The following is a 27,791-nucleotide window of genomic DNA, read 5'->3' on the forward strand; positions in this document are numbered from 1 at the left end:
TAAAGGAAATCAGTTCTGAATATTCATTGGAGGACTGATGCTGAAGCTGAAACTCTAATATTTGGCCACCTGATGCAAAGAACTGACTCATTTGAAAAGACCCTGATGCTGGGAAAGATTGACGGTGGGAGGAGAAGGGGACGACAGAGGATAAGAGTGTTAGATGGCATCACCGACTGGATGGCCATGAGTTTGAGCAAGCTCCAGGAGTTGGTGATGGGCCGGGAAGCCTGGTGTGCTGCAGTCCATGGGGCTGAAAAGAGTCAGACACGACTCAGCGACTGAGCTGACTACAATGAGGAGGGAGAATTCCTTCTTGAGAGCTCAAAAGCTCTCATAAGATATCCAATTCAGGGAAAAATGGCAGACCAGTCTTCCTCCTAATAACCTAGTCCAACCCTACTCAGCGTTTGAGTAAAACCTTCACGGTCTCTCAGCTGTAGATAAACCATTCAGTGTCTTCAGTTCAGTCGCTCAGTCGTGTCCAACTCTTTGCAACCCTATGGACTGAAGCACGCCTGGCTTCCCTGTCTATCACAAACTCCTGGAGCTTACTCAAACTCATGTCCATTGAGTCAGTGATGCCATCCAACCATTTCATCCTCTGTCGTCCCCTTTTCCTTCCGCCTTCAATCTTTCCCAGCATCAGGGTCTTTTTAATGAGTCAGCACTGATCTTAAGACTCAGTGTCTTAACTGAATAAAAATTTCCCAGTGCCTCTCACTGATGATAACCCATTCAGTGTATAAACTGAGGGAAAACCTTCCCAGTGGCTTTCACTGAGAATAACATGCTGTGCCTAAACTGAGCAAAAATATCCCCACTGTTTCTTTCACTGAGGATAATCCAGTTATTTCTTGAAACTAAATTTCAAGGATAACTTACTAATCCAGAGAGAAAGTTAATATCACCAAATCAAACTTAGGATCAAAAACCTATATCTACGTAAATTCAGCAAGAAAATATATCAAAATGGGCACCAAGATGTTCTTCACTCAGTTCAGTTCAGTCTCTCAGTTGTGTCCGACTCTTTGCAACCCCATGAATTGCAGCATGCCAGGCCTCCCTGTCCATCACCAACTCCCGGAGTTTACCCAAACCCATGTCCATCGAGTTGGTGATGAGTAGATATCCAAACTGTGGCCCAGAGGAGACTCTTGAAGCAGACATGAGGTTGAGTCACAGGGAATGGGGACATGTGAAGCCTGGCATGGATGGGCTACATGAAAAGAGGTTGGAGATATTTAAGGCTGACATGTGTTGTAAGTTGTAAGTATTCTAGATAGAAAGGGAACACGTTGGCTGTGGGCATTTGACATGGATACACCCAAGGCCAGACATGGCTGCAATCACAGTAGAGAGAGACTGGAAAAGGAAGGAGTGGTCTGAAAACACAGAAGATGAAGACATTCCAAGGATGATATTGCCTGTAGGCTGAACGGTGGAGATACAAGATTTCTAACAAGGACTTCACACACTAGAACAGGCAAAACTGAGTGAAGACATTTGTTGTATGTAGTTCAATTCAGGTGCACAGTCGTGTCCAACTCTTTGCGGCCCCATGAACCCTAGCACGCCAGGCCTCCCTGTCCATCACCAACTCCTGGAGTCTACCCAAACCCATGTCCATTGAGTTGGTGATGCCATCCAGCCATCTCATCCTCTGTCGTCCCCTTCTCCTCCTGCCCCCAATCCATTGCAGCATCAGGGTCTTTTCCAATGAGTCAACTCTTCACATGAGATGGCCAAAGTATTGGAGTTTCAGCTTCAACATCAGTCCTTCCAATGAAAACCCAGGACTGATCTCCTTTAGGATGGACTGGTTGGATCTCCTTGCAGTCCAAGGGACTCTCAAGTCTTCTCCAACACTACACTTCAAAAGCATCAATTCTTCTGAGCTCAGCTTTCTTTATACTCCAACTCTCACATCCATACATGACCACTGGAAAAACCATAGCCTTGACTAGATGGACCTTTGTTGGCAAAGTAATGTCTCTGCTTTTCAATATGCTATCGACTTTGGTCATAACCTTCCTTCCAAGGAGCAAGCGTCTTTTAATTTCATGGCTGCAATCACCATGTGCAGTAATTTTGGAGCCCCTCAAAATAAAGTCTGACAGTGTTTGCACTGTTTCCTCATCTATTTCCCATGAAATGATGAGACCAGATGCCATGATCTTAGTTTTCTGAATGTTGAGCTTTAAGCCAACTTTTTCACTCTCCTCTTTCACTTTCATCAAGAGGCTCTTTAGTTCTTCTTCGCTTTCTGCCATAAGGGTGGTGTGATCTGCATATCTGAGGTTACTGATATTTCTCCCAGCAATCTTGATTGCAGCTGGTGTTTCTTCCAGCCCACTGTTTCTCATGATGTATTCTGCATATAAGTTAAATAAGCAGGGTGACAATACACAGCCTTGACATACTCCTATTCTTATTTGGGACCAGTCTGTTGTTCCATGTCCAGTTCTAACTGTTGCTTCCTGACCTGCATACAGGTTTCTCAAGAGACAGGTCAGATGGTCTGGTATTCCCATCTCTTTAAGAATTTTCCACAGTTTATTGTGATCCACACAGTCAAAGGCTTTGGCATAGTCAATAAAGCAAAAATGGATGCTTTTCTGGAACTCTCTTGCTTTTTTGATGTTCCAGCGGATGTTGGCAATTTGATCTCTGGTTCCTCTGCCTTTTCTAAAACCAGCTTGAACATCTGGAAGTTCACGGTTCACATATTGCTGAAGCCTGGCTTGGAGAATTTTGAGCATTACGTTACTAGCGTGTGAGATGAGCGCAACTGTGCGGTAGTTTGAACATTCTTTGACACTGCCTTTCTTTGGGATTGAAATGAAAACTGACCTTTTCCAGTCCTGTGGCCACTGCTGAGTTTTCCAGATTTGCTGGCATATTTAGTGCAGCACTTTCACAGCATCATCTTTCAGGATTTGAAATAGCTCAACAGGAATTCCATCACCTCCACTAGCTTTGTTCCTAGTGATGCTTTCTAAGGCCAGCTTGACTTCACATTCCAGGATGTCTGGCTCTAGGTGAGTGATCACACCTTCGTGATTATCTGGGTCGTGAAGATCTTTTTCATACAGTTCTTCTGTGTATTCTTGCCACCTTTTCTTAATATCTTCTGCTTCTGTTAGGTCCATACCATTTCTGTTCTTTATCGAGCCCATCTTTGCATGAAATATTCCCTTGGCATCTCTAATTGTCTTGAAGAGATCTCTACTCTTTCCCATTCTGTTGTTTTCCTCTATTTCTTTGCACTGATCGCTGAGAAAGGCTTTCTTATCTCTCCTTGCTATTCTTTGGAACTCTGCATTCAGATAGGAATATCTTTCCTTTTTTCCTTTGCTTTTGGCTTCTCTTCTTTTCACAGCTATTTGTAAGGCCTCCTCAGACAGCCATTTTGCTTTTTTGCATTTCCTTCCATGGGGATGGTCTTGATCTCCATCTCCTGTACAATGTCACGAACCTCCGTCCAAAGTTCATCAGGCACTCTGTCTATCAGATCTAGTCCCTTAAATCTATTTGTCACTTCCACTGTATAATCATAAGGGATTTGATTTAGGTTGGATATGATTTAGGTTATACCTGAATGGCCTAGTGGTTTTCCCTACTTTCTTCAATTTAAGTCTGAATTTGGCAATAAGGAGTTCATGATCTGAGCCACAGTCTGCTCCCAGTCTTGTTTTTGCTGACTGTATAGAGCTTCTCCATCTTTGGTTGCAAAGAATATAGTCAATCTGATTTCGGTGTTGGCCATCTGGTGATGTCCACGTGTAGTCTTCTCTTGTGCTGTTGGAAGATGGTGTTTGCTATGACCAGTGTGTTCTCTTGGCAAAATTCAATTAGCCTTTGCCCTGCTTCATTCTGTACTCCAAGGCCAAATTTGCCTGTTACGCCAGGTGTTTCCTGACTTCCTACTTTTGTATTCCAGTCTCCTATGATGAAAAGGACATCTTTTGGGGGTGTTAGTTCTAATAGGTCTTGTAGGTCTTCATAGAACCGTTCAAGTTCAGCTTCTTCAGAGTTACTGTTTGGGGTATAGACTTGGATTACCATGATATTGTATGGTTTGCCTTGGAAACGAACAGAGATCATTCTGTCGTTTTTGAGGTTGCATCCAAGTACTGCATTTCGGACTCTTTTGTTGACCATGATGGCTACTCCATTTCTTCTAAGGGATTCCTGCCCACAGTAGTAGATATAATGGTCATCTGAGTTAAATTCACCCATTCCAGTCCATTTTAGTCCGCTGATTCCTAAAATGTAGACGTTCACTGTTTCCATCTCTTGTTTGACCACTTTGAATTTGCCTTGATAATGGACTTAACAGTCCAGGTTCCTATGCAATATTGCTCTTTACAGCATCAGACTTTGCTTCTATCACCAGTCATATCCACAGCTGGGTGTTGTTTTTGCTTTGGCTCCATCCCATCATTCTTTCTGGAGTTATTTCTCCACTGATCTCCGGTAGCATATTGAGCCCCTACTGACCTGGGGAGTTCATCTTTCAGTGTCCTATCTTTTTGCCTTTTCATACAGTTCATGGGGTTCTCAAGGCAAGATAACTCAAGTGGTTTGCCATGCCCTTCTCCAGTGGACCACATTCTGTCAGACCTCTCCACCATGACCTGTCCATCTTGGATGGCCCCATATGGCATGGCTTAGTTTCACTGAGATAGACAAGGCTGATCCCTTCCCTTCATGGCAAATAGATGGGGAAACAATGGAAACAGTGACTGACTTTATTTTTGGGGGCTCCAAAATCACTGCAGATGGTGACTGCAGCCATGAATTTAAGAGACGCTTGCTTCTTGGAAGAAAAGTTATGACCAACCTAGACAGCACATTAAAAAGCCAGAGACATTACTTTGCCAGCAAAGGTCCATCTAGTCAAAGCTATGGTTTTTCCAATAGTTGTGTATGGATGTGAGAGTTGGACTACAAAGAAATCTGAGCACTGAAGAATTGATGCTTTTGAACTGTGGTGTTTCACAAGACTCTTAAGAGTCCCTGGAATGCAAGGAGATTCAGCCAGTCCATCCTAAAGGAAATCAGTCCTGAATATTCATTGGAAGTACTGATGCTGAAGCTGAAACTCCAATACTTTGGCCACTTGATGTGAACAACTGACTAATTGGCAAAGACCCTGATGCTAGGAAAGATTGAAGGCAGGAGGAGAAGGGGACGACAGAGGATGAGTTGATTGGATGGCATCACCGATTGGATGGACATGAGTTTTGAGTAAGCTCTGAATCTGGTGATGGCCAGGAAAGCCTGGCATACTGCAGTCCATGGGGTTGTAAAGTGTCAGACATGACTGAGTGACTGAACTGAACTGAAATAAATATCTATGTCTTTTGGTATAAAAATCACAAAAATTATTTTAGGAGACTATTCCCATGAAATTCAAACACAACTAACAGAGATGGAGTAGTATAAAAATGACTTTAACAAATTTATTATATTCCTTTGAAAATTTTTTCTGCAATTTAATTTTTAATTATACCCCTCTAAGGAATGTCCACTAAATATTGTTTTAGGATAGATTTACATATTTAAGCCTCATTATCTATAATCCTTTCACTTTATTTGTCCTTTTCAGGTGTCCTTGTGTTTAAATAATTTTAATGGCACTCTTTTAAATAGACCCCTTCTGCCACTTTAAGTAAAAGCATGAGGAGACCCAGCTGCCAGGTCCTTCTATCTACATGTCTCATGATGCATATTGGTGCTTGCTTCTGTTTTCATAACCTTTAACCAAAGTATATTTCTACCTACATGTCTTCCAAAGTTAGAAGTTGAGATTTATTGCATTGACTTTTTATTCAAAGTATTGGATGAGAGGGGGATTATATATAGGAGACAGGGTCAGGATCTTAAACACTGTTTGGAATCACCATGCATTGACCTCTGCAACAGGTAGATGTCATGGTATTGACTAGAATTACATGGTAAGCCTGATTTCAGTTTGAGCACACTGGCAGGGAGTGAAAAGAACATAGATTCAAAGCTGGGCAATTTTAAAAGTACATGTCAAAACAAAGTTTGAAGACTAATAATATTTTACCATGTATAGCAGCCAGCCTTTTCATCATTTCCTAAGCTAATGACAAAATTTCTCAATTTTATAACAATAAAAATAAAAGACTAAAAAGAAAATATTCATTTATAACCATTTACTATGCACTAATGTAAAAATGCATTCATAAAGCACCTTTTCTTTCTTTGTGATAAGGTCATGTTACCTATTTTTTCTTATCAAACAAAAAGCATCACTGCAGTTCAAGTTACAGATCTTTACATGGTAATTTATTTTTCCTGTTTTCTTCCTCCCATGGTGGATTTAATAAATGGTGTTAAAGATTTTCCTTTATCCAAAATATTCTTGCTAAATAAAATTATAGTTAAATAAAATTTCCAAACATTTTGATAATTGCTTTAATTGAAAGTTCTTTTTAATTTGCACATGGCTACTACAGCCAATTTTAAACAAACTGATAATTCAATGTTTCTTTTTAAAAAATTTACCCTTGTGAAGAATAATAAATGCTTTCACAGATTTTCTACATATGAGAATAAAATTTCATTATTTGAGGCTTATTATCAAAAATAGAAAAAATAATAATCAGATGAAAGACTAACATACTGTTTAAAAAATTGAACAGAATTTGAATCTGATACTGTGGTATATTAAATTTAATCCAAGGTAGCAAAAATTCAGTCAGTACAGGCAGGAGACATTTAGGGATTTTGGAAACAGAGCTGTTGTTTCTCATATATTTCTTTAAAAATATTGTTTGTGCAGTTTTGTTAAGCCATGATCTTCTAAATAACTAGAGTAATATTCAAAATTGACTTTTAAAAATAATTTAATAAAATTATATTAAGTGGGAGCAGTTTTTTATATGTAGAGTCAGTGAAGATTATATAGGAGTTAGAACTTTGGCAAATAAACAGTATTAATACAACCAAGACTAACGTAGAAGTTGATGCAAAGGTTGAAAATAAATTTACAAAAGCTAATAAAATGCCTAGAACAGTAACTAACCATTATTACCACAACAACAATGAAGCTGCTTGTGTTTGAATTTAACAATACACCTAAGCCAAAGTTGAATTAATATAAAAATAATATGCAGTGAGCAGATATCATACATAAGTTACAATAAAAAATTGATGTTCCCATTGAAGACCTAAGTTATGACAACCTCTTTGAATGTACCTTCTAAATACTTTACTTCCCAGTTGTGTGAGGGCAGCTCATTGAGGCCTTATAAGATATCAACCAGAATATCCACAGTATTTCTTAAAAACACTACATTTTCCCTACCACATCAGATAAAATAATTTAATGTACTTATTTTGACAAAAGGCCCATAATTACTAACTCCAAAGCTATATAGTAGCTTTTTTGTTTTCTAAATTTCTAGCATTAACTGTGGTTCTTAAAGATATCTACAGTTGATATTTTAATTGTCATGCTATTACTGAAAGTAACAAAGTTTATTCTGAAAGTTCTACTGTAACTCACCTCTAAAATTGACTTTATGTGGAAAGTTTCAGCATAAAAATATATCTACTATATATATATATATGTCAAGATTGATTCTACTACATTTTGTAGGATAAGCACAGAGTTTTATATCAGACAATTTGAGTTTTAACATCTAACTTTACATTGTGACCCTGTGAACATTATATGCTTTCTTTGAGCCTCCATTCCTAAACCACAAAATGAGGCCATCATCACAGTTCTCAAAGGGTGGCATGAAGTTAGAAGTGCTAGTGTATGTGCTTAGTACTGGGCTGGGCACAGCTTACTATACCAGGTTTTAGTGTTTTTTCTTTTCTCCTCTCTTTCCTATTCCCAATATTTTGGCTCATTGGAGATTGGTGAAAAAAATATAGAAAAAGTTACTGGAATAAATCAGCTCCACTAAAAAGCTCCTTATATTGCAGGCAATATTTATACATTTCCAAAGTAATGTTCCATGAGATCAAAAGATTGTTTTTAAAAATGTATTTACATAATACAATTCATACACAAGAAAAGATTTTCAAGGCAACAGTGGAAAAAAAAAACAAGCTAAATCTGTGTGTATAGTTTAATTTTGTAAAATGAAGAAAGATTTTCAATTTTATTAAATATTGAATGTTCATGGACAGACAACAGAACCAAAGCTACTTCATACAGCAATCTATATCAACATAAAAAAATATCAAAATAGAGTTTCTCTGAAGGAAGGAGCTTTTTTTTAAAAATGGGATTGATAATAATGAGAAATTCCCATTATTTGTCCATGAAACAGCTTGTGAAAGTTGCTACTTCAAACAGGATTCTAGCAGATCTTGGCACGTAAATTTAAACTTTTCAGCCACCCACTACTTTTCACTTTCTTATAGCTTCACTCATTCAGACAATCTCACATATACATACATTAATATTAAAAAAAAAATCCTGGCTTTAAAGCAGAAAATTAATTTTCTGCAATAAAAGTAGGTCACCATATTTATATCTAAAGATCTCAGTCACAGAAATTAATTTTCCTCATAGAGATGCTAACTAACATACACTACTATATTCAACTTTTCAAAAAAGGTGTGTCTCTTAGGAGGATCTGCTCAATCATTCAAAATAACTCTAAGGCATTATAAGCAGTTGTTCCACAGGACAAGTGCTACCCTTGCAATGACATACTTTTGATACATTTAGCAAGTCTTTAGTCTTCAAGTGCTACCAGCCAGACAGAGACATTTGTAGTCTACAGGTGGTTGGCTCAAAGGTCAAAAACTTTGTTTAAAAAAATGTTTATGGAATAGCACCATAGAAAGTCTTTCAGAAGCAAATCTTTTTTTTTTTTTTTTCAACATTACATTTTAAAAACCTGAATTCTAGGAAGAGAAAGAAAATTTTCAGTTCTAACAAGGCCTATCCACTTCATTTCATTAAAAAAACAAAAAAAACAAAACATTAACCTTGACAACATCAACATTAACAGCTACAACAGATCAACAACGAAAGGAATAGCAGCAGTAGAACTTGAGTATGAGCCATCTAGGCAGTCACTTTAAAAGGATCTGGTTCACACCTGTTGGGAATTATCTCATCAAGTTCATAAGACATCACAAGGTCTCTTGCATTTGGTGTGAAAAGGCAGCATTTCTCACTGAAAGAACGGAGTTTAGTGATAAACTGGGCATTTTCCAGCACTTAAATAAAATTATATCTAGAATTAACTAAATGATAGACACTACTGACATTTCAAACTTGTCAAAGGTCAGGAAAATGAAATGGTTTCAAGATCGTTTATGTTTCAAAGAGGTAAATTTAGCCTGCAAGTGAAAATAATGAAGCTGAAATATTCCAGTTTCCAAACACTGGTCATACCCATATTTAAAGTATAAACCACCCTTAAAAGATTTCCACTTCACAACAACTTATACGGATCTGGTTTACATTGTCTTCAAGATGCACAGTCAAACAATTACCCCAAGATTCAAGGAGAGGGTTTTCCAGTTTATAACCTGTAAGATCATTTTATTTCTCCCACATATTGAGAAATTGTCAAAAAGAACACTCTGCAGGGTCACAGACCCTGAAAGGAACTATTTCAATTGTGAAGCATCTGTGTTGTGCTGTGAACAAAGAATTGTGAAGTCTTCTTTGAATCATGATGCCCTTCCACCAACTTTATTTATATTTATACTGTCAAGAATGGAGTTCAAATATCCTGGTAATGCTGATCAGGGTTAGCTGGAAACTTCTCTTGTAGTACAGAGATAATTCTGGTCTTGCAGTTTCCTTTTGCTCAAACTCATATGAAACATTTGTGCTAAAATCTTCATTTAAAAAAGAAATATATCTTCTCTGCATTATACACAGTCCTTTACGTTCTGATGGAGGTTTTGGTTATTTTTTGGTATGTGTGGATTCTGGATATCTGATGCTTTTGTATCTTATATGAAATCCTTTCTTGCTGATTGTGTCATCAGTATGAAAATGAATTAAAACTGTATCACCAGTTGAATAGATTTCTTCTGGTGGCTGAAGACAAAAACAAAGACAAACAAAGACACACAAACAAAAACAAACAATAAGAATGAATTATTTTTTCTTCGATGTAATTCATATTTGGAAATTTGGTATAAAATTGAATCCTCCCAACAACCTTGAAAAGTAAATAAGAGTGACTTATTTAACAGATGAGAAAGCTTGAGTTTCAGAGAACAGATGATGTGCTCAAGATCACAAAGTTGATCAGTGATGTAGCTGAGCTTTGAACATAATGAAGTCTGCTTCCAAGTTCTGGAACTTGGTGTTTTTCCCCCAAAATTTTAAGCCAAATTCCTTTGATTTACAAGTAATTAAAGTGAAGCACAGAGAGAAAGAAGAGACATTAAAACTATTTCAGAAGCTGCTCTGAGGCAGAGCCACTTCCAGAATCCAAATTGTCCATTCCTTCTTGTTTTAGTAATCTAAGTACTGAGAAGCACTTTTGTTTCATTTCAGTTGTAATTTGGACAGGAATTCAATATTATTCAAATTCAGTATTATTTAAGTAATAGTTATTGGTAGAAATTTGAAAAATGGAACAAAAGCTTTAGAACAAAATATGTATTCAGAAAAACATTTGATATTAATGTGCTGAATCCTGGGGGGAAAGCATTGAGAAAACCTTAAACTTTCCTTTTTCTTATTTGTCATGTTGATGCCTTCTAATCTATTTTTGGTACTGTGTCCTGTGCACACTGCAATAAAGCAACATTGAATAGTACTGGCTAAACCTCCACACTGGTGGTGGATCCTGCCACTTACATATATTGTTGAGAGGGGAATCTCAATTTGAATCATGCATATTCTTTTTCTTCTATGCTTCAGTTTAGGAAGTTTGCAAAACTGTCATGGTGTGTGTTAAGGTATATTGCTTTTAGATAATTAAATATTTAGTGCACAATTAGAAGCATGAATTTAAAAAGTTAGAATGTGGACAGTAACAAGAATTATAGTTACTGAATTCATCTGTCTTGTTCGATGTTACTGAGCAAATTCACTAGCAATAGAGAAGGGAAGAAGAGGCATGTTATAACTTGTAAGGCCATTAATAATATGATGTAACATTTTTTGTAAAAGCATTGCCAACTTAACATCTTACATATATATCGAATCACCAATTTATAGGTATTTCTATCATGTCTATGGTATCCTGTTGGTACTGTATTTACCCCTGATCCACAGAATCGACCAAGCCCCACTGCTGTTGAATCAAGACCATCAAAGAGCTCAACGTAGTCATAGCCACAGTCAGCTTCTTCTTCCACTTCAAAAATCTGGAAGGATAATTCGAGTCGAGAGCCCCGTTCTGACACTAACAGCCATTCACAATCAACTTGTCCTGGGTAGTTGTTATCACCAAACTGAGCATGTGAGTACAGATCTCTGGGTTTTGACTCCACTTTCAGTCTGCCACCACACTCTGCCCAAGGAATAAAAATGAGATAAGTGAGCTCAATGAGCTTTAACAATTCCAATTTCTCTTTCAGTGTAGTATAACCACTCTCTAACTTCTGTATTCATTTCCATGGTCAGTTAGGCTTCCTATATTTGAAGATTCCAATGACGTAGCGGATATTGATAGGCCCTAGGTTTGGTAGGCTGGGTTTGGTATTTCAGCTTCACACTTACTAGTTCAGTGACTTTGGATAAGTGACATCGCTTCTCTGATACATAAGGTAAAGTGCAGATGACAACAATATCACCAATCTTAGTGGGCTTTGAGGATTTAATTAACACATGAAAATCACTTAAAACAGTACCTGCCATACAGTAAACAGTCAGTCCTAAAGGAAATCAACCCTGAATGCTGAAGTTGAAACTCCAATGCTTTGGCCACCTGATGCGAAGAGCCGACTCATTGGAAAAGACCCTGATGCTGGGAAGGACTAAAGGCAGGAGGAGAAGGGGGCAACAGAGGATGAGATGGTTGGATGGCATCTCCGACTCAATGGACATTTCTTGTTGTTGTTCAGCCACTAGTCATGTCTGACTTTGCAAACCCACAGATTGCAACATGCCAGTCTTCCCTGTCCTTCACTATCTCCTGGAGTATGCTTAAACTCACATCCAATTGATGTGAGATGTGTCATTCACATTGAATCAATGATGCCATCCAACCATCTCTGTCGTCCCCTTCTCCTCCTGCCTTCAATCTTTCCTAACATCAGGGTCTTTTCCAATGTGTTGGCTCTTCCCATCAGATGGCCAAAGTATTAGAGCTTCAGCTTCAGCATCAGTAGTTCCAATGAATATTCAGGGTTGATTTCCTTCAAGATTTACTGGATTGATCTCCTTGCTGCCCAAGGGACTCTCAAGAGTCTTCTCTAGCACCACAATTCGAAAGCATCAATTCTTCACTGCTCAACCTTCTTTATGGTCCAACTCTCACATCTGTACATGACTACTAGAAAAACCATAGCTTTGACTATACTGACCTTTGTTAGCAAAGTGGTATCTCTGCTTATTAATACACTGTCTAGGTTGGTCATAGCTTTTCTTCCAAGGAGCAAGCATCTTTTAATTTCATCCCTGCTATCACCATCTGCAGTTATCTTAGAGTCCAATAAAATAAAACCTGTCACTGTTTCCATTTTTTTCCCCCATCTATTTGGATGAAATGATGGGATCAGATGCCATGATTTTAGTTTTATGAATGTTGGATTTTCAAGCCAGCCTTTTCACTTTCCCCTTTTACTTCATCAAGAAGCCGTTTAGTCCCCCTTTGCTTTCTGCCATTAGGGTGGTGTCATCTGCATATCTGAGATTATTGATATTTCTCCTGGCAATCTTGATTCCAGCTTGTGCTTCATCCAGCCTGGCATTTTGCATGATATACTCCGCACATAAATTAAATAAGCAGAGTGACAATATATAGCTTTGATGTACTTCTTTCCAAATTTGAATCAAGCTGTTGTTCCATGTCTGGTTCCAACTGTTGCTTCTCAACCTGCATACAGGTTTTTTCAGGAGGCAGGTAAGGTGGTCTGATATTCCCATCTCTTTAAGAACTTTCCACAGTTTGTTGTGATCCACACAGTCAAAGGCTTTATCATAATCAATGAAGCAGATGTTTTTCTGGAATTCCCTTGCTTTTTCTATGATCCAGTGGATGTTGGCAATTTGATCTCTGATTCCTCTGCCTTTTCTAAATACAGCTTGTACATCTGGAATTTCTTGGTTCATGTACTGTTAAAGCCTAGCTTGGAGGATTTTGAGCATTACTTTGCTAGCATGTGAAATGAGTGCAATTGTGAGGTAGTTTGAACATTCTTTGGCATTGTCCTTCTTTGGGATTGAAATGAAAACTGACCTTTTCCTGTCCTGAGCCCATTGCTAAGTTTCCCAAATTTGCTGGCATACTGAGTGCAGCATTTTTACAGCATCATCTTTTAGGATTTGAAATAGCTCAGATGGAATTCCATCATCTCCATTAGCTTTGTTTGTAGTAATGCTTCCTAAGGCCCACTTAACTTCACACTCCAGGATTTCTGGCTCTAGGTGAATGATCACACCATTGTGGTTGTCTAGGTCATTGAGACCTTTTTTCTATAGTTCTTCTGTGTATTCTTGCTACCTCTTCTTAATATCTTCTGCTTCTAGGTTCATATTGTTTCTGTTCTTTATTGATCCTGTCTTTGTATGAAATGCTCCCTTGGTATCTCTAATTTTCTTCAAGTGATCTCTAGTCATTCCCATTCTATTGTTTTCCTCTGTTTCTTTGCATTGTTCACTTAAGAAGGCTTTCCTATCTCTCCTTGTTATTCTTTGGAACTCTGCATTCACATGGGTATATCTTTCAATGGACATGAACTAGGGCAAACTCTGGGAGATAGTGAAAGACAAGGAAGCCTGGTGTGTTGCAGTCCATGGGGTCACAAAGATCAGACAAGACCGAGTGACTGAAAAACAACGTATGGTAGCTCTCAATTAATATTTTTTTATTTTTATATGTTATATTGTTTTCACTCTTAAATAACTGTTTTCATGGACAAGAAGGTCAATGTTCAAGTTGAATCTTAATATTTTAAGAATGCAGAAACCAACGTAATAAGAAATAACTGAAAAAATCAACAATATAAAAATCCTGTATGTGTATAGGTGTCATATAGAACTCTCTACATAGACTATACAGACCAGTATTACTTTACTTAGGTTGAACTATTTATCTAACTTGATTTGGAATAACATACACCCCTCATAAATTGTAGTTAATCTTGTAGTTCCAGAACATTATGAGTTATATTTTGTATGTTTAACAAACAAAAAAATGCTACAGCTTTTTCAGAGTGATATTAATAAACATATGATTTACCAGTTACTACTTCTATCATGAGAGGTAAGCATACCAAATATAATATATACCTGCATAAAATTTATAGTTAGTGTATTTTAGAGAATAAAAGTTTTCAAAAATTACTCTTTGTAGCCTGGGACCCCAAATTTTACAATGACTAGAGAGGAAATGAATGTTCACACTACTGTAAACTTGTGCTCATTTCATATGCTACCAAGGTTATGCTCAAAATTCTTCAAGCTGGGTTTCAGGAGTACATGACCTGAGACGTTTCAGATGTACAAGCTGGGCTTACAAAACACACAGAGGAACCAGAGGTCAAATTGTCAACCTTCTTCGGATCACGGAGAAAGCAAGGGAGTTCCAGAAAAACATCTACTTCGGCTTCATTGACTACACTAAAGCCTTTGACTGTGTGGATCACAGCAAAGTGTGGAAAATTCTTAAAGAAATGGGAGTAGCAGACCACCTTATCTGTCTTCTGAGAAACCTGTATGCGGATCAAGAAGCACCAATTAGAACCAGACATGGAACAACACACTGGTTCCAAATTGGGAAAGGAGTACATCAAGGCTGTATATTGTCACCCTGCTTATTTAACTTATAGGCAGAGTACATCATGAGAAACCCTGGGCTGGATGAATCACAAGCTGGTATCAAGACTGCCGGCAGAACTATCAATAATCTCAGCTATGCAGATGACACAACTCTTATGGCAGGAAGTGAAGGGGAACTAAAGAGCCTCTTGATGAAAGTGAAAGAGGAGAGTGAAAAAGTTGGCTTAAAGCTCAACATTCAGAAAACTAAGATCATGGCATCTGGTCCCATCACTTCATGGCAAATAGATGGGGAAACAGTGGAAACAGTGAGAGATTTTTTTTCGGGTTCCAAAATCACTGCAGATGGTGACTGCAGCCATGAAATGAAAAGATGCTTGCACCTTGGAAGAAAAGCTATGACCAAACTAAACACCTTATTAAAAAGCTGAGACATTACTATGCTTACAAAGGTCCATCTAGTCAAAGCTGTGGTTTTTCCAGTGGTCATGTATGGATGTGAGAGTTGGAATATAAAGAAAATTGAGCGCTGAAGAATTGATGCTTTTGAACTGTGGTGTTGGAGAAGTCTCTTCAGAGTCCCTTGTGCTGCAAGGTGATCAAAGCAGTCCATCCTAAAGGAAATCAGTCCTGAGTGTTCATTGGAAGGACTGATGCTGAAGCTGAAACTCCAGTATTGGCCACCTGATGTGAAGAACTGACTCATTGGAAAAAACCCTGATGCTGGGAAAGATTGAAGGTGGGAGGAGAAGGGGACAATAGAGGATAAGATGGTTGTATGGCATCACTGACTCAATGGACATGGATTTGAGTAAGCTCTAGGAGTTGGTGATGGCCAGGGAAGCCTGGTATGCTGCCATCCATGAGGTCGCAAAGAGTTGGACACAACTGAGCTACTGAACTGAACTGAAGGGGAAGTAAAGAACCTCTTAATGAGAGTGAAAGAGGAGAGTGAAAAAGCTGGCTTTAAAGTCAACATTCAAAAAACTAAGATCATAGCATGTGCTCCCATCACTTCATGGCAAAGGGAGATGGGGAAAAAATGGAAACAGTGACAGATTTTATTTTCTTGGACTCCAAAATCACTGCAGATGGTGACTGCAGCCATGAAATTAAAAGACACTTGCTCCTTGGAAGAAGAGCTCTGATCAAGCTAGACAACATATTAAAAAGCAGAGACATTACTTTGCCAACAAAGGTCCTTATAGTCAAAGCTATGGTTTTTCCAGTAGTCATGTACAGATGTGAGAGTTGAACCATAAAGAAGGCCAAAGGATTGTTGTTTTCGAACTGTGGTGTTGGAGAAGGCTCTTGAGTGTCCTTGGAGAGCGAGGTGATCAAACCAGTCTATCGAAAGGAAATCAACCCTAAATATTCATTGGAAGAGATAACGCTGAAGCTGAATCTACAGTACTTTGGCCCCATGATGTGAAAAGTCAACTCATTGGAAAAGACCCTGATGCTGGAAAAGATGGCAGGCAAAAGGAGAAGAGGGTGGCAGAAGATGCAATAGTTAGATAGCATCACCGACTCATTGAACATCAGTCTGAGCAAACTCCAGGAGATGGTGGAGAACAGAAGAGCCTGGCATGCTGCGTCCATGGGTTCACAGAGTCAGACCTGGCTGAGTGCCTGAACAACAACAAAGAGAGTAGATAAAAGTAGAGGAAGCCTACAGTCTCCTCCAACCAATTACACATACAAGCATGACTGGGGGTAGGGGAAAAAGGAAGTGATATGAAAAGCATCAGGAGAAATTAGTTTCATTCTGCCCTTATTTGCCATGACTGAGAGGTTACTGGGAAGCTGAAATTTCATTACGAAATCCAGGGAAGTCCCCCCAAAAGTGGGATGAGTTGGGAGAGAACAGAAACAAAAATACAATGTGGAAAGATTTGGACAGTAAACCAATGGTTATTGAAACACAATTTTAACCCTGGTATGACCAGACAGCCCCTGGCAGCACCATTTGAGGGTGAATTAGGACAAATAAAATTCTTACTTAGATTTTTTCAGATTGGTATGTGGTATACCCACATTGTGGTTTGGTGATTTTAACTAACAAAATACCTCTGAGTCCGCAAGATGGAACCCTATTCAGATGTGTCTGAATACAAGTAGGCTCAACCAAAACTCTGGGCATTGCCACATACAACTGCACATTCAGAGACCTTGGTGTGACTATAGATGGAAAAACTTCCAACTAGTGTTTCAGTCATGAGAATGCCTTCCACATCATGTTAAATGATAACAACTATGTATAAAAGAATGAAATTAGAACACTTCCTAACGTCATACACAAAAATAAACTCAAAATGGATTAAAGACCTAAATATAAGACCAGAAATTATAAAACTCTTAGAGGAAAATATAGGCGGATTACTCTTTGACATAAATCACAGCAAGATCCTCTATGACCATATCCTAGAGTAATGGAAGCAAAAACAAAAATAAATAAATGAAATTCAATTAAACTTAAAAGCTTTTGCACAATGAAGGAATCTATAAACAAGGCAAAAAGACCAGCCTCAGAATGGGAGGAAAAACAGCAAACAAAACAACTGACAGAGGATTAATCTCCAAAGTTTACAAGCAGCTCATTCAGCTCAATACCAGAAAAACAAACAACCCAATCAAAAAGTGGGCAGAATTCCTAAACAGATATTTCTCCAAAGAAGACATACAGATGGCTAAAAACACATGAAAAGATGCTCAACATCGCTCATTATTAGAGAAAGACAAATCAAAATTGCAATGAGGTATCATCTCCCACTGGTCAAAATGACAATCATCAAAATATCTATAAACAATAAATGCTGGAGAAGGTGTGGAGAAAAGGGGACCTTCTTGCACTGTTGGTGGAAATGCAAACTGATACAATCACTATTGAGAATAGTGTGGAGATTTCTTTAAAAAACTAGGAATATAACTACCACGTGATCCAACAATCCCACTACTGGGCATATACTCTGAGGAAAGCATAAGAAAAAGACACGTGTACCTTACTGTCCATTGCAGCACTGTTTACAACAGCCAGGACATGGAACAACCTAGATGTCCACTGGCAGATGAATGGATAAGGAAGCTGTGGTACTATTAATACACAATGAAATATTACTTGGCCATATAAGGAATACATTTGACTCAGTTCTATTAATGCGGATGAACCTAGAGCTTATTATAGAGAGTGAAGTCATAAAGAGAAAAACAATATTGTATTCTAACGCATATATATAGAATCTAGAAAGATAGTACTGATGAAACTCTCTGCAGGGCAGCAATGGAGATGCAAACATAGAAAACTGACTGGTGGACACGGTGGAGGAGGGGAGGTTGGGACGAATTGAGAGAAACATTGAAATACATACATTACCATATTAAAATTAGATAGCCAGTGGAAAGTTGCTGTATGATACAGAGAGCTCTAAACTGGCACACTGTGACAACCGACACGGGTAGGATGGGCTGGGAGATGGGAGGGAGGTTCAAGAGGGAGGGGACTTAGTATACATACCTAGGGCTGATTCATGTTGATATATGGCAGAAACCAACACAACATTGTAAAGTAATTCTACTCCAATTAAAAATAATTAAATTTAAATAAAAAATAGATAAATGTCCCCTTGTCTTCCAGTCTGTAGGTCGGGTGTCTTGCACAATCTATTGATAATAGGTCCCATGTGTGCATATAACCACTCTGGAAAGCTGGAAATCTGATCAGTTTTGGGAACTATCTCTTAAGTCACACAGACTGGAAACTAAGCATCCTTCCTTTTCCCCAATGATGCTTCTCTTATCCCTAACTCCAAGAATTATTGTCCTCTCCCTGTGACAGAACTCCACAGCCAAATGGCCTGGATACAAATCTGAATTCTAGTAGTCATCAGCTGTGGGATTTTGTCCCCCATTTCATTTCTAAAGCAGGGATCATATGCAGTACTCAAGTGATAGGATCTAGATGAAGAGCTATGGGCTAATCCATGTGAAATTATTGAAAGATGCCTGGCACACAGGAAAAGCCACATAAAAATCCACTGCTATCATTTTATTATTGTCCAGTGAGAATACCTAAATGCCACCATCTACATTTCTAGGGATCCACTCAGGATGAAAAGAAAAGCCATAAAAATTGAAAAACAATTTAAAGCACTATTAATCTGTTTTCAGAAAGGAAGAATTATCCTTTTGAAGGCCAGCAAAATATTTTGTGACAGTATTTCTGAATTCATTATATAACTGTATAAATCAATGTAATCACATTTACAAATACTTAATAAATCTGACTTATTCTCCAAGTTTGATATAATTGAGTGATTTGTTTTGTTTACAGCTGTCAGTATTTGCATTACTTTTCTTCCACAGCCCAGGAAGCGGTGAACTGTGGGAGAGGTGCTGGCTTCTGCACGCCTACTCTGGAGAAACAAAGTACCAAAACAAACCAGGATCCAGAGGAAACAATTCTCTGAGGGACCTGGTTCAGAATAGAAGTCAAGAAGAAAATTTGAACAAAATGGGAAAAAGAGATTTAACCAAGCACTTGTGAATCTGAAATGTGAGGCATCATTATTTGATTTTACTGAAAACTTCTAGAAAATGACAATACTCAAATGACTTAAACTACAATTAAGATTGACTTAGATTGTTTCAGAAAGGGTGGCCTTCATTTTAATTTGGATAGACATTTGTTTATTTCCTGGTATAGTTCCTATGAGGGCCTGTAATCTGACCAATAAATGCTTTTAGTAGGCATAGACACTATAATTTAATTTAGTTTTATCAACATAATTTCAAAGGTGCTGAATAATACATTATTTGATTTTTAAATGTCATTGACAATTATGATGATGCTTTATGCTGCAGAAAAATGTCCTACCAGACATGCAGTGTTTTAAAATATTTTCTTCCACATTTTCCCTCTTTTCCTGTATTATATAGCCTTATCTTTTGAGAGAATACACAGGATACATTTTTTAATGAAAATTTTTTTTTTCTTCAATAGTTTATTTAAGTCTGGCATAGTACCTTTTCTTTTACCTGATTAAAATAAATTTGGACTTAGAATTTGAACCCACCTTCAGAGGAAAATGGCACCTTTTTCAATAAAGTCCATTTCCCATGGATTTGGAATGTATTACTTGCAAAAAAACAAACAAACAACAAACCATAAAGCAACATTAATATTTCTATTCACCTAATTTCAAAATTCATAGTGTTAGAAACTTTCCTTGTGGATATAATTAAAATTGCATATAGAAATATAAATTTATTCAAGCAAATTAAAATGAATACTTCAGGGCCCATTAATAATAGTTACATGTATTCTAGAAAGCAGTAAACAATGAATAAATGCCTTATACATTTAGCAAATTTGACAAATGTAGTATTGGACTTGACTGTCTTAACAGAAACCCACCGCAAATCTTAAATTTAACTTCTCAGACTATAGCTGTGAAAAGGCAGGTATTGGTTCTATTTGCTAATTGTCATTATTTTTGTTGTTTAGTTGCTAAATTGTGTCCAACTCTTTGCAACCCCATGGGCTATAGTCCACCAGGTTCCTCTGTCCATGGGATTCTCCAGGCAAGAATACTGGAGTGGGTTGCCATTTCCTTCTCCAGGGTATATTTCTGACCCAGGGATCAAACTCGCATCTCCTGCATTGGCAGGCAGATTCTTTATGCTGAGCCACCAAGGAAGCTCCTGTTTTTCTCTTGAAGTGAAGTGAAAGTCGCTCAGTCGTGTCCGAGTCTTTCAAACCCTGGACTACATGGTCCACGGAATTTTCCAAGCCAGAATACTGGAGTGGGTAGCCTTTCCCTTCTCCAGGAAGTCTTCCCAACCCAGAGATCAAACCCAGGTCTCCTGCATTGCAGGTGGATTCTTTACCAGCTGAGCCACAAGGGAAGCCCAAAAATATTGGAGTGGGTAGCCTATCCTTTCTCCCGGGGACCTTCCCAACCCAGGAATCGAACCAGGGTCTCTTATTATTTTCTCGTAAGTTCCCCTAAAATTCTCATTTTTTTGCTATGAATTATTAATACTCTACAGTGTCTATTTAAAGCAAGTACCAAATAAATATCTGATGAAAGACTGTGGGATAAATAAACTCGTTAAAGAGAAAGCTTTCAAAAGGAATAAATAATAAGCAGTACATACTATTTTGGCATGTATGGCTACTTGAAAGTACCAGTAAAAAATAAATCTACCCCCCAAATTCAAAGATAACTGGTTAACTGAGAGCAGAAGTCACACATGAAGAAGAGAAAGAAGCAGATAATGCCAACAATTTTGACAAGAGCCCAAGCAAGTAGGAGTCGGGAGAGGATTCCAGGTCCGGCTGTGAGTTTTTGTGCTGCTTTGTTTCTCATTGAGTTTTAGCCTCAGAAGCCTCATTTCTGAGATGACAGGACTGAATCAAACAATATCCAAGGCATGTTTTGCCTACAGAATAATAGTGAGGCTGCTCACATGGGTATTTGAATGGATATTGAAGTAAAATGAAACTAGTCTGTTGGTTACTTTGAACAGAGGATTTGTATAAGGAAGCATTCAATCTCTACATATTGTTTCAGTGAACAGTTATCCAGTTTTGTATTGGTTTCCTTCCTAGTCCAAAATGCTTACGTTAAGAGAAAAAATACCATAGTAGAAAGTACATGAGCCTTGGACACAGTCAGAATTAGGATAAAATCCAGGTTTTTATATAATTTTAGAAATTGTTGCAAATTAATCTCTCAGATTTTAAATTTCTGTATCTGAAGATAAAGATAATTCCTACATCACACAGCTCTTTTGAGAGCTCAATGTATGTAGTTGCTAAGTGTGCCTGAAATATCAAGTGCATGCTACATACACCATTGGATTTCAATATATGAATCTCTGTGATAATGTAATTAGAGCCTACCAGTGGATTTTTAATGGTAATACATATACAGAAATAGCGTCTATAGCAGAAGTCATGGAAATTAAGGAGTCATGCAGTTTTATAGCTGCAAGAAAACTTGAGATTTAAGGTAAAGGTAAAGATAAAAAGAGAAACTATAAAAGTAAGTTTTTATTAAACTAAGAGGAATTTATAGGTGAGTAAATTGAAGATATTATATCAGCTGTTTCAAGAGTTTTGAAGTTATTTTTACATTCCATTCTTGGAAACTGCAACAGCCAGGATTATTTTAAAAATTATGCCATTAACACTATGATGTCAGAAAAATATTGATCAAGTAATAAGATTTCAATTTTTCTATTCCTTCAACATGTGACAAGTTATCAGGAAAGTATTTAAAGAGTAAGTGTCAAAGGCATAAAAAGTTCATTAATATGGAATATTTTTAATCCATGAAAGATTTTTATCAAACCAAAATATTTATATCAATCATGAGAAATAATGACATTGTATTATTTTTGAGTCCCATCATTACTAGCATGAATCAGATAAAATCTACTTTCTCGCAAACAGACTTCAATATAAATCTAATGCTCATAGCAGAATATACTAGAGTGGAAAATAAAATTGAACAATAGAATAAAGTTATTATTCCTAAAATAGAATAAAAGTGAAAGGAGAAAACAATGATCAAGAGAGCATGACAAACATTAATGCACTAAATTTTTTTCATGGATTAATTTGTAGACTGTTTTACACCAAGAGGTAGTGCTAGTGGTAAAGAACCCTCCTGCCAAAGCAGTAGATGTCAGAGACTGGGGTTCAACCCCTGGTTTGGGAAGATCCCGTGGAGGAGGGCACAGCAACCCACTCCAGTATTCTTGCCTGGACAATCCCATGGCCAGAGGAGTTTGATGGGCTACAGTGCATAGGGTGGCAAAGAGTTGGACACGACTGAAGCGACAGATTTCTCCTGGTGTCTTAATAGTTAATGCATTAAAACTGGCGCTAGGTGTCACTATAAGCTAAGTGACTTCAGTAAATATATATTTTAATTGAATGATTTTAAAGGACAATTACTGGACATTATAGAATATATTGTTAAATTTGCTCCAAATTAAAAAAACAATTATTTTATATTTTTGCCTAAAATTTTTCATATTTGTCTAAATTATATTTTATTTCTTAAAGACTTCCACTATAGCTGAAACCTGTAGGGTCAAATCAGGGATTAGAGTTAGGCAAAAGATCGCATTGCATACCAAATAAAAGGGAAAAAGTTTCTGTAAACAGAGAGTTGAATTCAATATTTGAATCACAAAAATATATTAATGTGAAAGTTAGCTATTAGGTAAAGCAAAAACTTTTAGTTGCTCTTTGGGATTTTAGCAATAACAAAATTTTTGAATTTCTAGCCATAGATTTCTATCTGTTAAATATAACATATGAATTGAGTTTCTAAAGTTAACATGGAATACACCATATAAATATTTAAGGTACTTCTTCTTGATCATACCACATTGATAAAAATATTAATGTGAAAGTTAGCTAATCAGGTAGGATTTCAGCAAAAACAAAAATTTTCAATTTCAAGCTACAAATTCTATCTATTAAATACATAAATCAAATTGCCAAAATTAACATGGAATCACCTTATAAATATTAATAGGTAGTTTTCTTGATTTTGGGGGCTTCCCTGACAGCTCAGTTCTTGATTATGAATCAGATCAAACTACTGTGTTTTTTTTAATTAGTGCAACAGCTACAAAGATTCAGTTCCAGTTTCAGTTCAGTTGCTCAGTCGTGTCCGACTCTTTGCAACCCCATGGACTGCAGCATGCCAGGCCTCCCTGTCCATCACCAACTCCCAGAGCTCACTCCAACTCATGTCCATTGAGTCAGGGATGCCATCCAACCATCTCATGCTCTGCTGTCCCCTTCTCCTCCCGCCTTCAATCTTTCCCAGCATCAGGGTCTTTGCCAATGAGTCAGTTCTTCACATCAGGTGGCCAAAGTATTGGAGCTTCAGCTTCAGCATCAGTCTTTCCAATGAACATTCAGGACTGATTTCCTTTAGGATGGACTGGTTGGATCTCTTTGGAGTCCAAGGGACTCTCAAGAGTCTTCTCCAACACCACAGTTCAAAAGCATCAATTCTTCGGTGCTCAGCTTTCTATGTAGTCCAACTCTCATGTTCAAACACAGCTATTGGAAAAAACCATAGCTTTGACTAGATGGACATATGTTGGCAAAGTAATGTCTCTGCTTTTTAATATGCTGTTTAGGTTGGTCATAATTCTTCTTCCAAGGACCAAGAGTCTTTTCTTTTCATGGCTGCAGGCACCATCTGCAGTTTTTTTGGAGCCCAGGAAGATAAAGTCCGCCATTGTTTGCATTGTTTCCCCATCTATTTGCCATGAAGTGATGGGACCAGATGCCATGATCTTAGTTTTTTGAATATTGAGCTACAAAGATAAGACTTCCCTTTTGGCTCAGCAGTAAAGAAGTTGCCTGCCAAGGCAGGAGATGCGGGTTCGATCCCTGGGTTGAGAATATCCTCTGGAGAAGAAAATGGCATCCCACTCTAGTATTCTTGCCTGGAAAATCCCATGGACAGAGGAGCCTGGGGTCACAGTCCATGGGGTCACAAAGAGTAGGGCACAACTTAGTGACTAAACAACAAGTACAAAGATATTTAGGTAGGTTGCTACATGCTTCTCAAATATTTCATACAATGTTTCAGTGGGATTTCTTTTGATCCTATTAGAAATACCCTGCATTCACTAGAAGAGAAACTTGGTACTTACTCAGAAAAGAAAAGCATCACGTAATTTACTCACCTGTAGAATGTGCGGCTTGAAAACCTTTTCTTTGAACAGATGCATCAGAAACAAACCGAACAAACATGTTATTTCCAGTAGCCACAAGGGGCTCTGGTATCTTGTTCCCACACAGTCGTCCAAGAACTGGTGATTTTTCTGTTTCTCCATCAAATACTTCCAAGTGATCATAAGCACATTCTTGATGCTGCTCAATCTCAAATTCAGTAAAGGACTATTAATAAGGAAAAAAAGAAAATTTATAAAGCCACGTATCACTCAAAATGGATTCTTTTCTTTGCAGCAGAAAAAGACAAATACTGTATATTAACGCATATACAAGGAATTTAAAAAGACAGTACTGACAATCCTACATGCAGGACAGCAAAGGAGACACAGATGTAAAGAAGACTTTTGAACTCAGTGGGAAATGGTGAGAGTTGGGTGATCTGAGAGAATAGCATTGAAACATGTATATTACCATATGTAAAACAGATTACCAGTGTGAGTTCCATGCATGAAGCAGGGCACCCAAAGCCTGTGCTCTGGGACAACCTAGAGGGATAGGGTGGGGAGGGAGGTGGGAGGGGGCCTCAGGATGGGGGGGACACATATATACCTGTGACCGATTCGTGTTGATGTATGGCAAAAACCATCACAGTATTGCAAAGTAATTATCCTCCAATTACAATTAATTAATTGAAAAATATGTTCAGGGTTTGCAAATGATTTAATCCATCTAGCTCTTTATTGAAAAGGGGTGTGAAATCAATAGAATATAAAGTCTAGGAAGACATAATGAGGAAAACAATGTAATAATATCATGTGAAATTCTATTTGACTATTGCAACTAATTCTACTATTGCAATTAAGTCTACTCCAAAAATTAGACAGATTATAATAGCAAAATGATATTTTATTCTGAATTTAGTTCCTTAATGCATTAGAAAATTTTAAGCAATTATATTTAAAATGTGATTCCTTCTGGTGTTGATGATCATAAACTGCTGAACATCATCATACCATTGAGCATTTAAAATAAAAAGAAAATCCCATAATTTTAAAATTAAGTATTTTCACAAAAATTAAATATAGTAAACCTTAATAGAATACATAAAGGGTTTTTTCATCATATATTTCTTTATTTAGATATTGCAACCCATATTATTAGAAAATACTAATATGTCTTCAGGATAGATTATTTTTAATTAAATTTTCAGAGAGATGGTACACTTATTTTAATATTTGGAGTGTTACAAATTTTAGTACGCTTTTTTGTGTGTAGGTATTAGCAAATTCTTAAAAGTTTATTAAATATTTAATATTAAATTCAACAATAGAGAGTTTTATTGAGATGGGCTGAAAATAATAATTGTCCAAATTGTTAATAATTCTAGGAATTCTAGGTTATTTGCGACTGCCAATTAAAGCTTTTTCATTTCCTCATCATGTGTTTAAGAAATAAACTATTACTCCTACCTAAGTGTAAAGAGCAAACCTAAAAAAATAAGTTGGAGGAAATATAAAATATGCTTGAAAATGTATTAATTTTGCTACAGTCCCTGCAGCATAAAATTTTGCACATAAATGTTTTACATGCATATTTTTAAATGTAATTTTCTGAAGGGACCATAATTCTCGATTGAAGACACCATTTTATATTTTTCAAAGAAAAAAGTGACTTAGACTTGACTCTCTCTCAGTGATGACCACATTTATCTATTCTATTCCACACCACCACTTGATCTCACTTCTGTTTTTAGAGGAGTAAGGTAAGAAATGAAGGAAGCAATTTATATTAATTAGGGCATAGGAGAAAAGGTTGAAGAGACAAAAGAAAAGGAAGAAGGCTGGTCTTTTATGTCTCATCCCACTGTGCCCTGTTTAAAAATATAAATTAAAAGTTATAACCAATAAGCATTAGCCAATCTCTATTAGTTATAATTATTATGAGTAAAAGGAATAATCATTTCATTCATCCAATGACACTGGATAGTGCAAAAAGGATTAAATACAGCACAAAGAATCTCACTGGAAGCAAACAGTGCAGAAAAATATAGTGAACAAGAAGACTTTCGCAGTTTATTTAATTTGAAGCACAACATTCAAAGTGCACACCACTGAAGGATCTGTCACATATTAATCTCTGTAATCTAGTTGCAGAGAATGAAACAAAGTAGAAACACAGTGCTTGGAAAATAGAAAAGCCTGAATGGACTCTTGGCTGGATGTCTGGATAATCTGTCCAATCATCTACCTAACTACCTAAACCATGTTTATGGTCAATCCCATGAACGGAAACACCAAGGACATGGCAACCAAAACTTCTGCTTTTCTGCCTCTCATAAGAGGGTAGTTAGTCAGTTTCTAGTATCTTTGTGTACACATAAACAGTCTCAATATCAGTTTGTAACTCTTAAGAAAACAATAAGAGAAAATCAGCTTAACTTCACCCAGAGGGTTTTTTTTTTTAGCTAAATATGAAACCAAACTTCTAAATACTAAGAAAAATATTGTATAAAGAGAAATACATCTGAAAACTGTTGCATGTTGAATAATTGTCTCTTTGGAATGGACTTTAGAAGCATTCATCTATAAATATAAAGAGCAGAGAAACCCACTGTGTAGAAGAGAAGATTTTAAGAATGCTAAGAGTAATGACATTCTAAAGCTTATCCTATAAGTAGTTAAAAATAGCATCAGAATTTACAGACCACACGTGTTTAGTCCATTGATTTGTCCAGTGAAAATGAAGTGAGTGAGATAACTGATAGTCTCCTTCAATGTCTAGCGAAATGCAGGATGTCTGGAGTAAATCATAGCATCTGTTTTACAGGACAGAGCAATACCACAGAAGGTGGCGTTGAGCTAGTGGGCTAGGGGCTACGCTGACACTTGGTCTGGAACCAACTGACTCCAGGTTTTTATCAAATTACTAATAGAATCAGATTGATTTTGTAAGAGTCAGATTAAGCAGTTTGTGTATCTGATACATTCTCAGTAATGCAAATAACTCTCATTCATTAAAGTATTGATTAGTTTTCCCCTTGGAATTAATAGCAGCTTATAAGGTCAGTTGCAAAGACTGGTGGTCCTTTCCTATAAGCCAGCTTAACCCAAATGCTCTACCACACACAAGCAAAATGTGACTAATTCACATGCTGAGGTCTCA

At 37.2% G+C, this 27,791-nt stretch overlaps 1 protein-coding gene across 1 annotated transcript in view; it reads right to left on the minus strand.

The window, feature by feature from the left end:
• Positions 1-8,855: 8,855 nt before the first annotated feature.
• Positions 8,856-27,791, minus strand: part of TLL1 (tolloid like 1) — a 284,424-nt gene continuing 265,488 nt past the window's right edge. Inside the window, exons 19-21 of the mRNA XM_081545909.1 lie at positions 24,641-24,854; positions 11,236-11,486; positions 8,856-10,057 (exon numbers count right to left, since the gene is read on the minus strand). Of these exons, the coding sequence (XP_081402035.1) occupies positions 9,923-10,057; positions 11,236-11,486; positions 24,641-24,854 (600 nt within the window). The 3' untranslated portion in view covers positions 8,856-9,922. The remainder of the gene's footprint in view (positions 10,058-11,235; positions 11,487-24,640; positions 24,855-27,791) is intronic.

Source organism: Giraffa tippelskirchi, chromosome 11 (assembly GCF_054371585.1).
Source record: "Giraffa tippelskirchi isolate mGirTip1 chromosome 11, T2T-mGirTip1v1.2.pri, whole genome shotgun sequence".
Lineage (NCBI taxonomy): Eukaryota > Metazoa > Chordata > Mammalia > Artiodactyla > Giraffidae > Giraffa > Giraffa tippelskirchi.